Source organism: Phoxinus phoxinus, assembly GCF_949152265.1.
Source record: "Phoxinus phoxinus genome assembly, chromosome: 12".
In the NCBI taxonomy this organism is placed as follows: Eukaryota; Metazoa; Chordata; class Actinopteri; order Cypriniformes; family Leuciscidae; genus Phoxinus; species Phoxinus phoxinus.
This window is the reverse complement of record NC_136887.1, coordinates 12,589,805-12,602,879: the sequence shown is the minus strand read 5'-3', so window position 1 is coordinate 12,602,879 and position 13,075 is coordinate 12,589,805. Positions and strand designations below refer to the sequence as shown.

The window sequence follows — 13,075 nt, the reverse complement described above, 5'->3', positions numbered from 1 at the left end:
AACAGCTTGTTGGCCTGACATGACGGGCCACCATAAATAATGGAAGAGTATGAATGTTTAATGTGAAGAATGTTACGCTGGCAGGTTTCCTCTTGGCACGAGCGTTGGCTTTGACGGCGATGCGGTGACGGGCAGCTGAGCTGTCTAAGCAGGACACCGAGCTGGCGGGGAGACTGAAGTCCACCGGGACGGACCCCTGAGGGGTGGCGGGTCTCGAAGAAGCTTCACAAGACATCTTTATACGACAGAGAAGACGGACATTAATACGTCGAAATTACGGTTACATTCCACAACTGATTTGTTTACAACTACAAGCTCTTTCAAAACCACTTCCCACCAAAAAATGTGGCTTGCGACTTTAAATAGAGGGTCGTATTCAAAGTATTTCCTTCCTACTCTTAACCGCCAGCAAACCAGAGTGGCATCATGATAGCAGTGGCAGTTCTTGTGCAAGGTCACTCATGCATACAGCACGAACCAGGATAAAAACACACACCACCGCCACTTTCACCACAACCGACTCATGACCAATTATGATGATTGTCCTCAGATATTTCCTCTCTGAATGAAACGCCAACAAAAGCTTCTCCGGCAGAAACAACTCTGGGTTATGTTGGCATTGTTGCGATTCCTTACCCTTTGAAGACCAGTGTTATATTAGTGTCATTAGATATGTTTCAAACCACCTATACAACGGCATTTTGGGGGCCTAAAATGCAGACTTTTTAAAACAGGTTTTAACCCCTTAAATCCCGCCTTTTTTTTTAATAGACATGAAAATGCACATTCCGAACTTAAATGGTTGTATTTCAAGAATGCTTTGGGATATAGATGTATGATTGGTCTTGTTTTAAAGAAGACATTTGGCAGATTTTTGTAGAAGTGAAATAAATTATGAAAGTTAAACAGAAAAAAAGTTATGTAAGTTTGAGTTTATGAAAATGTACAATGTTAAATTCATATTTATTCATATATGTATTATTCATATTTTATATAAAATATATATTTTCAAAACCTGGCGGACTCTAAAAATGCAAAACAATCAAAGCCAAAAATCTGAACAAGTTGTGTTTTAAATTGTAGGTTGATATCTCCAAAAATAAGCTTTCAGTGAGATTTTGTTTGGGCGCAGTACCAAACTTTTCCACTAGTTGACATTACTGCCCATATAAGGGTGCATCCATTTCCATATGTTGTTTGAGTGATCTGAACCATTATTTTTACAATTTTCATACAATTTAAGAAGTAGACATCCTATTCAGAAGTATAGGATGGTTTGGCAAAAGTTTGGCAGATTTTGAAATGAATTCAACCTCTAAGAAACACAAAAGAACACGTATGTGCATTATAGCTCGCTGCCACATCACAAATGATGAATCTATTATTTTTTTCTTTATATTTAAAACATTTTCAGACCTTTTTTCTAAAAGAATTGAATGGATACTATCTTTTGAACTCTTGGCATGAAAACAAACTGAGGTTTCAACCATTCTTCATGATTTTTCATGTTCATCACTATTTCAAAATAAAGGTCTGAACATGCCTTAGGAGTATGAAAATATTCTTGTTGCAAATTGATAAATTACGGCTCCTCTGTAATTTATTTTGAGAATCAGAATCAAAGTGTAAGCTTTCAAATGATATATAGTTTGTCAAGATTAGTTTAGGTTTAGTATAGGATATTACTGTTTTAAATATGTAATGGCTGTGGCAATATAAGGGGTTAAAGTGCAATTTTTGAAAAGGCTACCGTTATCGTCATGCGCATTCGTATTACGTGGTCTTTACAAAGTGGCAACTACTGGCCTGGCAGCACAATACAGCGTTTTTAAGCATTTTCGAGGATCTTTTTGACAATGTTGTACAGAAAAAACAAAGGGAAAACTGTTTCAGTTTTTAGCACATCGTTGTCGTGCAAACGTCCCCTGAATGAAAATAAGAAATGTTTCCTTGGGAACTAGCTGATTTTTTTATTTTTTCAAGTAACAATTTTTTTTAAATGGTTTTAGCTTTAGTTAACTATAATTATCCTATTGAAGGAAGGTTTCATGCATATTTTCATGTTCAAAGCAACTCTGTGGCAATATAAAACCAGCAGCCGTGTATTCGTCTGCTATTAGTGCCCGCTACAGTGAAATATAACATCAATATTCTTCAGAAGACTTCAAAATAAGGGCATCAACATTTATGAACACTATTGCAGGTGAAAAAACATACATTCGCACCAATTCCTAACATAGTGCACTGTAAAAAACACGTTGATGCGAGACAGCAGTGTGTTTGTGCAGAGCTCAGGTCCAGCTTGGCAGCCGTTTTGACCCAGATTGCTGGAATATCCCATTTCCAGCAGACAGCCAGGCTGCGAGGGTGAACCGCTGGAATGCTTTTCAGACCGCACGCCTAGTTCACTCGTAACCCCGAAATGGACCGGCAGGACTCAACAATGCTGTGAACGTTTAGTAGAGATCGACTGATTAGGGTGTTTAATGGCCAATGCTCATATAATATCTAGAGACCTGGGTGACAATAAATGCAAAACGTTTAATATGGAAAAATGCAACTTTTTTCATCAATTAGTCACCAATTTTTCAATTATTATTATCCAGAACAGGAAAAAACACTATCGTTTTTTATAGTGACATCTCAGGCATCCCATCCTGCATTGCTCCAAAGCTATTCATTCAATAGTATTTGTGCGTCGCACTTTAAAAAATAAATAAAAATAATGCTTTTATTCAGCAACAATGCATTCAATTGATTCAAAGCGAGAGTAAAGACATTTATAAAGTTATAAAACATATCTATTTTATTTATATTAATAAAAGATTCTTGTGATCCACAAAAATATTAAGCAGCACAAATGTTTTCAACATTGATAACAGCAAATCATCATATTAGAATGATTTCTGAAGGATCACGTGACACTGAAGACTGGAGCAATGATGCTGAAAATTCAGAACCATTTCCTTGGAGAGCATAAAATACTTTTTTCAAAAACATAAAAAAATATATTACCAAACCCAAACTTTTAAACTGTATATATACAGTATACTGTTTACTATATACACACACACACACACACATATATATATATATATATATATATATATATATATATATATATGCATATATATGAATGTAACATGCATCAGCAGATCTTGAATTCAGAAAAATGAATTCCCATTTAGAAAGAATATCCAACAAGTATTACATTTCCCAAAACCCAATTTCTCAAAACACCCTCTGGTCCAGCTCAAAGCATTGCATAACACAAAACACATGACAGCTATTTTAAGCTCTGGCAACAAGACAAATCCAAAAGTGCATGTTTTTCAGTGCTTTTGAGATTGTTTTGGATCAGTCTTGGATAGTTGCTGGTGAGATGCGTGTCCATTTATTTGAAATTCAAATGTAACTTACTATACTAGACACAAGCAGTGTCCTGTCAACTACCTTTGACTGTGAAAGTACTTGTGTTATCAGTGGTATTTACAGATACTGACATTCAGAACAACACTTAGTTAAGCAAGTTATACACTACCTAACTAGCCAAAACAACAGCAGATAAGCACATTCTCAGGGTAAGTATGGCTCTCAGACTTTATAGGTACATTTCAAACATGTCCAGAGTCTGAATCCACACTCAATTCAAATCACCGGCAGTGATTCAAAACATTACTTGGAAAACTAAGTCACATTTAAATGCATGAATATTAAGTGACACCCGCAAACAAATAATTCGAAACCATTTCTCAGAACAACAGGCTATTCTCGAGGTCACACTTACAGATAATGAGATAAAGTTAAATAGTATGCGTATTTGGTGTGCTGTCCGAGGAGAGGGCTCCGAGCTCTGTATTTTGGCCAGAACCCAGAGTACCCCCCCCCCCCCCCCCCTACTACTTATATACAACCACTGATGAGCATAATTGGTTTTGATGAAGAAAAAAAAATGAAAAAAAAAAAAACCTATACGAATGCAGATTAGAACCCAGAACCTTTTACACACTTGACGAAAGCTCTACCACTGGACCATTTAAGCACACGAGAAAATGCCGCGGATACATCTTATTAAAGATAAATTAAACCCCATGTACTATTTAAATCGATTGTTAGACATGTTATTGTACATATATCTGATTTAGCATTGTATTACCAATGGACTGTACAACTTTTGAACTTTATTCCTTTTTTTAAATTATTATTTATTCGGGACAAAAGAGGTCTGCGCGGGACTGTTTTTTTCCGTACCGCTCCCACAAGGTTCAATTCAGCAACCGCTTAAAATACTTAAAAGTAAAAGCTTAAAAGTGTTCACCTGCTTTAAAAATTTAGATCTCGTTTTCAGAATCTCAAATCTCAAAAACAAGTCGTTTTTCATTTTTTTATTTTTGGTTTTAATTTGGGGGGGAAAAAACGATTGAACGAATGATACACGGCAGTGATGCACTGGTCAATGTATAAACAACCCGCACCCGACCGACGTTTTCAACCCGCCCACAACTCGGACCGCAAGCAAAAGAAAAGAAAATATTGTAGCCTACCCGACCCGCTTCCTGGCCCGCATATTGGGCCATAGACGTAGGAACTAGGGGTGCGCATTTTTCTGAATGCTGTGTTTTTTAATAAAGTCTTGATTTATTCATTTATTTCGTTTCATTTTCTTAACAATTAAGATGCTGCATGTGTTTATCCAGTCTAATCGACGTGTGCGTCTCTCCTCCTAATTTCCCAACAAAAATCCCGCCCCCTCTCAGAAAATACATAAAACTCGCATTACTGAGCTATATGCGTTTAAAAGTAGCCTATTAAAATGGCACAATGGCATTGCTCAGTTCAACGTTTTGGGAAATCGGGCATTTTGTCCCGCTTCAGCTCTTATTCAAAAGTTAATAACGCGCTCAACATTCAGGTAAATAAGGATGTCCCACTTTCATCTCTGCAGATTGAGCTCGTGCATCATCCTCGCGCATTCATTCTATTCTATGTATTTCATAGAACATTATGTCTAGTATTATATAAATTACAATGGTTTAATTGGCATCTTTATTTCAAACGACCCGACCGACCGCGACCCGAATATCATATGACCGCAGGCACTCGTCGCTCATTTTGGATCATCCCGCGCATCACTGATTCACGGGGCCTATTTGTGAACCGTTATAGTAAAAAAAAAAAAAAAAAAAAAAAAAAAAAAAAAAAAAAAAAAAACGGACTTCCAAAATAATCCGGCGGGCCAGAAAATATTGCTGGCGGGCCAGTTTTGGCCTGCGGGCCGCCAGTTGCCGACCCCTGCTCTAAACTGATTTTGTATGGTTTATGTCACGGTCTCATGCTCTCATAATTGATGAGCACACATACATAGAACACACATACCACATCAAATATGGTAATCGGCTGCTCAAACGTGCTTGTTTGACAAGCGAGAGCCAATGAGGTTGAATTTCCGTTTACCATATTTGGGACAGAAATATCTCATTTGTGTTGCGAAGATGAATGAATGTCATGCAGGTTTGGATGAGTAAATGACAGAATTTTAATTTGTGGGTGAACTATCCCTTTAACACAAGCTAAAAGTCTTTCACAGACCACCCGGGCATTTTCTTATATTTGGCATATGAAGGGTTAAGTGGTGTGAGCTGCATTTGTCACCTGATCATCTTCACTGTCTGATGCCTCCATGCTCAAGGAACTCTGGGTCAAATCCACCGACTGCAATGATATAGAGACACATAACAATCATTTCCTGTTTGAATGTTTGACATAAACCATGACTTGATATTGCAACATGCTTGCCTGTACAGTTTTACTGGTCTGATAGTCAGGACTCAGGACTAAAACATTTAGGTTGCAGCTGATCAAACATTCCTCCCAACCACACTAGATTTTCTAAATTAAAGAGCAGCTTTGGTCTCTGTTGGGCTGAGGTTCAGGGAAGGTGAGGACAGGGACTGTGTACATCTCTGAAGAGATTTCAGGTACAGCGAGGGGAACGGCACGGCATCTAATCCTGTTACAGAACTCAGCAGGGAGCTTCCTGTCTTTTCAATCATGCCTCGTGATGTCTGAGGCTCTTACACGCTTTTCACAGAGCCAAAAATACCCACGCTCGCAGAACACGTTCATCAGAGTGCGTCTCATTACTTGACTTTCTATATGGTTCGATTCGGTGATGAAAGTAAACCCTGGTTATGAGAAAACTGCTTCAAAATCTGCGTGAAAAAAAACCCTGGATGTTATAAATAACCAGTACTGGCAGCAAATAAATTGCTTAAAGTCCCCAGAACATGCTCATTTACAAGTTCATAATTAGATTTTTGGGTTCTGCTAGAATATATTCACATGATTAGAAGTTTATAAACAAATTTTTCTCATGCTGTACTTTTGCTGCAGCGCCTCTTTTCACCCTCTGCCTGAAACACTCCTGTTTCTTTATAGCCCATTTTTCCGAAAAGCCCAGTCTGCTCTGATTGGTCAGCTGGCCCAGTGTGTTGTGACTGGTCAACTGCTTAAAGGAGAACTCCGGTCAATTTTAACATTGAGCTCATTTTTTTTGTAAATTTGGAGTGCTGTCAATACAGAGAACGACAACAATCGGTGTTGCCTACACCGTGTTATCCTCTTTTTAAAATTTGCACCCTGTTGACTTCAATGGGGCAAGTTATAAACATCTTAACATCTTTGAGGTGTCATTACAAGTGCCCAGCCATGTTAGATGATTCCTTCAGAGTGAATCTGACTGCAGTAGATGTGAAAGATATGAATAAAAATGATGTTATTTCAGCCAGCGCACATACCTGTATTTACTTCCTGTTTTCGGTCGAAGTCAAAAGTAGTCGATTGTCGAGTTCACGCGCATAGGTTTAGTTACCTATGATCACGCGCTTGAACTCGACAATCGACTACTTTGTTCTCTGTATTGACAGCACTCCAAATTTACAAAAAAATAGCTCAATGTTAAAATTGACCGGAGTTCTCCTTTAAAGCATGTGTTGGAAATGTAATGTCCATAATCCTGTTTCAGCTCCATAAGCAGCTGTAAAAAGTATTAGATCTATTAACCAAGGCGTCGCAATTGGACGTCCATGCAATGATTTTGTCCTTGCAGTGAAAAAATAGCATCTCCTCCTCGACATCAATCAACTGTTCTTTAAAGCAGCCAGTAGGCGACATTATGCAAATGTGTGACATAGCGAAGTCATAGAAATAATACAAGGCGTTTCAGGAGATTCACTCTCTTTGGCGTGGACTTTGTGTTTTGTAACTTTGCAGATTTTTTACATCTACAAGCAACAATTAAAGGAAAGGTACGATCAAAAGAAGCATAATAGGTGTGGTTTTCATCACCAGAAATCTAAATTTCCAAAATTTCTTTTCATATGGAAAAGCCATTCAAACTATGAAAACGTGCTTTCAAATCTTACTTCCCAGAGAAAAAAAAGAGCATGTATTGAAACCAGTCCTTCAGGGTGAGCTAATAAGGAAGTAGAATAGATAATTTTATTTAAAAGGTCCACTGAAGTGCCTTGGAACGCGCAGCTTTGTGTGATGCTTTGACATAATTTCCACTAAAACAGGAAGTTATACGTTTTTAGCATTTAGTTTAAATCACAGACTGCAAGTCATACTTGACAGCACCATGGAAGCGAACCCGAGCGCTGATGATACGTTGGATTCAATAGTAGAAGTGTGAACAAATGCTACCCATATCATTCTTAACCAACGTACAGTTGGAAAATGGAATAAAACATGAGCGTTTGAGCAACCGAACACACATCTCCGATATTGCTCTGTGACGCGTCAACGGTTGCTTTGGCCATGTGTTATTTATAGCATAGGAGGCAAGAGTCGCTGGACGCTTTAGATTCTAAAGAGCATTTGATTGGACACCAGACGCTTCTCAGTTATAACTGAGAGTGGATCTGGGGAAGGCTCATTCACAGCCCATTTCCAAAGGGGCGTCACCAACGGGCGTCGCTCAAATGCCTCTGGGCGCAATTGGATAGATCTAAAAACCAATCAGAGCGATCGTCATACGTGTTAAGCCCACCTCAACGTTTGTGATTGGTGCCTCGATTTGGAAAAATTGGAAATGGGATTGAATGGGCTCTTGGCCAGACGGACTTGCAGAGCAAATCTCAAATTTGCCGGAAGTTCGTTAGGGTTTTCCCAGGCTAGATGAGCAGCTGACAAAAATCTGTCATCCATTTTATCGGAAGTGAGAGACTAAGTTTTAAATGCTTATGTCTCCTAAATGCGAATTTTGTCATTGCTTTGGAACACACCAGCTTATTCATAACCTTAAGGCTAACATATTCATACTAAAACTTAAAAAAATGTAATTTGGATTTCAGGGGGCCTTTAAAAACACAAGTATAACTAATAATACGAGTAAAACGTGTCAAAGTCTGTCAAACCTGTAGCGCGGTTCTCTGCAGATCCTTCTGAAGGATCTCAACATTAGAAACGAGTGACTGAAGTTTATTTTTAACAAGGTTTCTGATCATTTGTTTGTGTGACACATTTCGGGCGTTTTGTGCATTTCACAAATCGAAGCTATATCAGTGCTACAGGAACGCATGAGTGTGAAACGGTGCGGAGAGGAGTACCGCGTGCAGAGGTGTGGTCAGCACAGTGTGGAGGCTGGAATACTCCGGTGGGCTGCAGGGAAGACCATCGTCATCAGAAAACCCCCCAGCGTCCTCTCCTTTCCTCCCGCAGAGCAGTGATGGAGGCGAGCCCAGACAAATCGCATGCTTCAGCTGCAGCTGCAGACGGGACAGAACGCAGACCATCAAGAACTCTTCAAACAGATTCATCACACTATACTATACTACTACACAGTAGTATATTGTAAATTAATGTGTTGACATGGGAATGAGTAAACACTAATGTTCAAAAACTTGTGATAATGATTGTTTTTATATAAATTAATACCATTATTCAGCAAGGATGCATTAAATTGATCAAAAGAGACAGTAAAGACATTTGTAATGTTCTTTGGAACTTTCTATTCATCAAATTATCCTGAACAAAATCAAATGTATCAGTTTCCACGAAAATATTAAGCAGCACAACTGTCGTCAACATCGATAATAATAAGAAATGTTTTTTTATCATCGAATCATCATATGAGAATGATTTCTGAAGGATCATGTGACACTGAAGACTGGAGTAATGATGCTGAAAATTCAGCTTTGCATCACAGGAATAGTTGTTTTAAATTGTAATAATACTATTTCATATTATTACTGTTTTTACTGTATTTTTGATCAAATAAATGCAGCGTTGGTGAACATAAGAGATATTGTTTTCTTTCAAAAACATTTATACATTTTACAGACACAAAACCTTTTAAACCGTAACTGTTTGTCTGAACTGTCCTTTAATAAAAATACGATTTTTTTTTTTTTTTAAATCAAGACTAAAAGCCAGTGCATTCAAACACCTCGGAGAAATTCATTCAGCCTAGTCTCCGCTATTCACAGATGATCTGCTTCTTTCAAACACTGGGTGAAATGTTGATTCCTCTCTTAATGGACTGGTAACTTTCATTGCTGAGATTCTCATGTCAGGCTCATGACAAAGTGCCTATCCGGAATGTCTACGGGTAATACGCTAACCGCATTAAGAAGGCTACGCTAAGTAGCATTTAATCAAAGCCAAGACACAGACGAGACAAGCGCATTTTTGTGGACATCTGGTGACTATTTCAAATGCTGATGCATTATTGATGATGTAAATACACTTACAATCAAGACTAATTGAACATCATGTACACATTTGAAAGACATTTTGTAGCTCACTTTTGTTTGGTCTTGTTTTTATTCTGTCTTTCAGTGACATTGATAATGATCCCAGCTGCCTAGACTGGGCTGGTGGCAAAATGTCAACAGTGAAAATCTCTGGCTCTGTGTCTTGAGGCTCAGACTTGCTAATTTTATACCAAAGTCCAGTGAATTGCCATCACTAATACTCATTAAAGAAAGAGGAAGGGGAAGTAAATATATGCTTATACTTTCCCTCTGAGCACACATACGCCACAAACAGCCTGAAAGTCACCATGAAGTCTAAATTGACTATTTTTATTTGGTAACACTTTACTTGAAGGGGTGTGCATAAGACTCACATGACACCTTCATAATCATGACATGACATATTTCATGAATATGAAGGAGGTTTTATGCATGTTTATGACAACTGTCATTAAGTGTCATTCGCTCAATTATTAAATTTTTAATGCAAATATGACATTGTTTGAGATTTCTTTGTTATGACAACTTGACATAAAACCAAAATATCATAATCTGTCAGTGTCATAACAACTAAGACAACATAAATATGTCATAAACATGACATAGCAGATTCATTATCTAACTTAAGAAACCACTTAGCATTATGGGGTTAACATTACATTAAACTGTCATGTGATTGGTTTTGACATTGGCTGTCATGAGGCCATTAAAACTGTCATGAATGTTTTTCTTGACCTCAACTACAGTGGTACAAATTGAATAAGTAATGACATTTTAATGACAAATTCAATCCATAAAGCTAAGTAGTTTCTTAAGTTGAATCATTAATCTGCTATGTCATGTTTATGACATATTTATGACAGGTTATGTTGTCTTGGTAATGTCAAATTGTCATGACAAAGACATCCAAAACAATGTCATATTTACATTATAAATGTCATAATTGAGCGAATGACACTTAATGACAGTTGTCATAAACATGCATAAAACCTTTGTAAAAACATTGTCAAATTGCACAGATAAAGCGTGCATACACATACATTCATACATAAATAAATACATACATGTGTGTAAACCCACAAACCCTCATTAGATCGAATATACGATCAGACGATTAAAGGGGTCATGACACGAGGAATCAAATTTGCCATGATCTTTTGGTCTTTGTACCATTAAAACATCTTGCAAGTTTCAGAGCTTAAATCCTCCACACTATAAACAAAGCATTTATGTAATCAAGCTCGAAAAACTGTTAGCGTTGATGTTGCGGGATCTGTGACGTCACTCGTTTTACGTTTGCATATGACTGTCTCCAGAGCAAGACATCAACGAATATATTTACATCATCACACCATACCACACTGTGGATGGTTTATTTTTAATGGCGTCCTGGACCGCGTCGCAGGATTATGTGTTTGTTCAGAGAATTTGATTGCAGATTGTTTTGTAAACGAAAAATAAAAAAAAGTCCATGTCATGACCCCTTTAAATCAATAATCGCGACATGCCTACAGTTCATAATTGAATAAATCATAACAGCCTCTGAATACCTGTAAAGATTTCACTTTCCCATGAATGCTGTCCTGGGACGCCCCCAGACCCTCATTAGTCTCTGATAAGGGCGAATCAGAAACGAAGACACTATCATGTGACATGGCTTTGCTTCCCAAGTTGATCTTGGATCTTTGAATGAAAGATAGTGATGTTTAAATGTCATATATCATTGGTAATGTTTAATACTGTATAGCATGTGATGAAAACGGATAGTAATACAAATATTAGAAATGGAGAAGTATAGTAATAACTTTATTCCCTCACCCCCGGTCATTGTCGCTGTTGGCGTGGCTGATGGTTGGCTCGGAGGTGTTGACATCATCACTCGACTGACTGGCCTTCAAGCCACTCTCACCCGATGGAGCAGGACTGTCCTTCCTCTTTTTCTTCACAAAGAAATTCTTGAACGTCTGGAATTTGGACTTCTTTTTCCCTGGAGTGAAAACAAAACAGAAACATATTTAAATGAGTACCACTAAAGGAGAATCTTGGATTTTGAGAGGCTTGCATACAGCAAACACTGAACACATGCTGTCAATTAGTCAATGTTCACTTATCTAAACAAAATAAGTTCAACTGGCAGACAATCGTGTTTACTGGCCCTCAAGTCTTGGAGATAATATATACAGCATGTTTAAACAATAATGTTGTAATTTATGACACAAATACCACTTGTAACGGGGTCAAGCAAGTAAAGTGAGGAGTCCTACTGACCGTGGGAAAAAAGTACATCTAACAGCACCCTTAAATGGTTCAATACATCCATTAAAATGTGTTTATATGACAGCTATTTAACAAAAAGTCATTGTAGACTTCTAAATATTCGCTCTTGGGTGCTTATATAACACTAATTTATCTTCAGATTGCCAATAAAGTCCTAATTGCGTTATTAAAATGGCTGTAAAATTGATCCACTGTTTCTTTTTAAAAACTCATTTGTTAATAGATCCAGTGAGGTTTAATGTTGGATCATTTCACACAACAATACTGTCTAGCACACAACTGTTTTCCTGTAGTTTAACATTTAGGGCCAGGTTTCCTAAACAGGGCAAATCAGTGTGAGAGCGCAATCCCATAAAAGTGCCGATGGCAGTGGAAAGTTAAACAGTTAAAGTTAAAACTTTTCATCGCTAATTCTTCACTGCGTGTCTTTAGTAAATCCTGACGGTAGTTTTTAATGCCAAAAGAGGGTTTGCGCTGGCGCAAGCTGATATTAAATCTGGCCCTTATTGTTAAATCATGTGATTACGGAGTTATTCAATGATGCAGTTGAGTTTAATAGATATCTATACGAAAATAATTAATGTTCCAGTCAAATCAACATTTCAGATGCTGCTCATCATTCACACTACCAAATCAATGAATTTTATAAAAAGTGCCACAACACTGTGCAGCCTATGGTTGTAAGGTTTTCTGATGACTAACATGTATATTTATAAGAGATTTAACTAATACTCTTTTTTTATTTACCAAAGAATTATAATGATAAATTATTAACAGTAATTTATAAATTTTAATTTGTAAACTATAGGGGTGGTAAAATGCCCTTTTCACAAGATGTAAAATAAATATCTGATGTCCCCAGAGTGTGTGTGTGAAGTTTTAGCACAAAATACCCCACAGATTTTTTTATATAGCATGTTAAAGTTGTCACTTTTTGAGGGTTTGCAAAAACGCACCGTTTTGTGCCTGGCCCTTTAAATGCAAATGAGCTGCTGCAGAGGGCGAGGTTTCAAGAGCTTGTGTGTGTGTGTGTGTGTGTGTGT

At 37.5% G+C, this 13,075-nt stretch overlaps 1 protein-coding gene across 7 annotated transcripts in view; it reads right to left on the bottom strand.

Moving 5' to 3' along the window:
• Positions 1-13,075, bottom strand: part of LOC307008536 (uncharacterized protein) — a gene marked incomplete at its 5' end in the record, with an annotated part of 52,999 nt that overhangs the window by 8,789 nt on the left and 31,135 nt on the right. For all 7 annotated transcript variants that reach the window (XM_079631379.1, XM_079631382.1, XM_079631377.1 and 4 more), the window contains 5 exons: positions 77-235; positions 5,653-5,712; positions 8,610-8,768; positions 11,306-11,438; positions 11,574-11,742. In XM_079631379.1, coding sequence (XP_079487505.1) covers positions 77-235; positions 5,653-5,712; positions 8,610-8,768; positions 11,306-11,438; positions 11,574-11,742 — 680 coding nt within the window. The remainder of the gene's footprint in view (positions 1-76; positions 236-5,652; positions 5,713-8,609; positions 8,769-11,305; positions 11,439-11,573; positions 11,743-13,075) is intronic.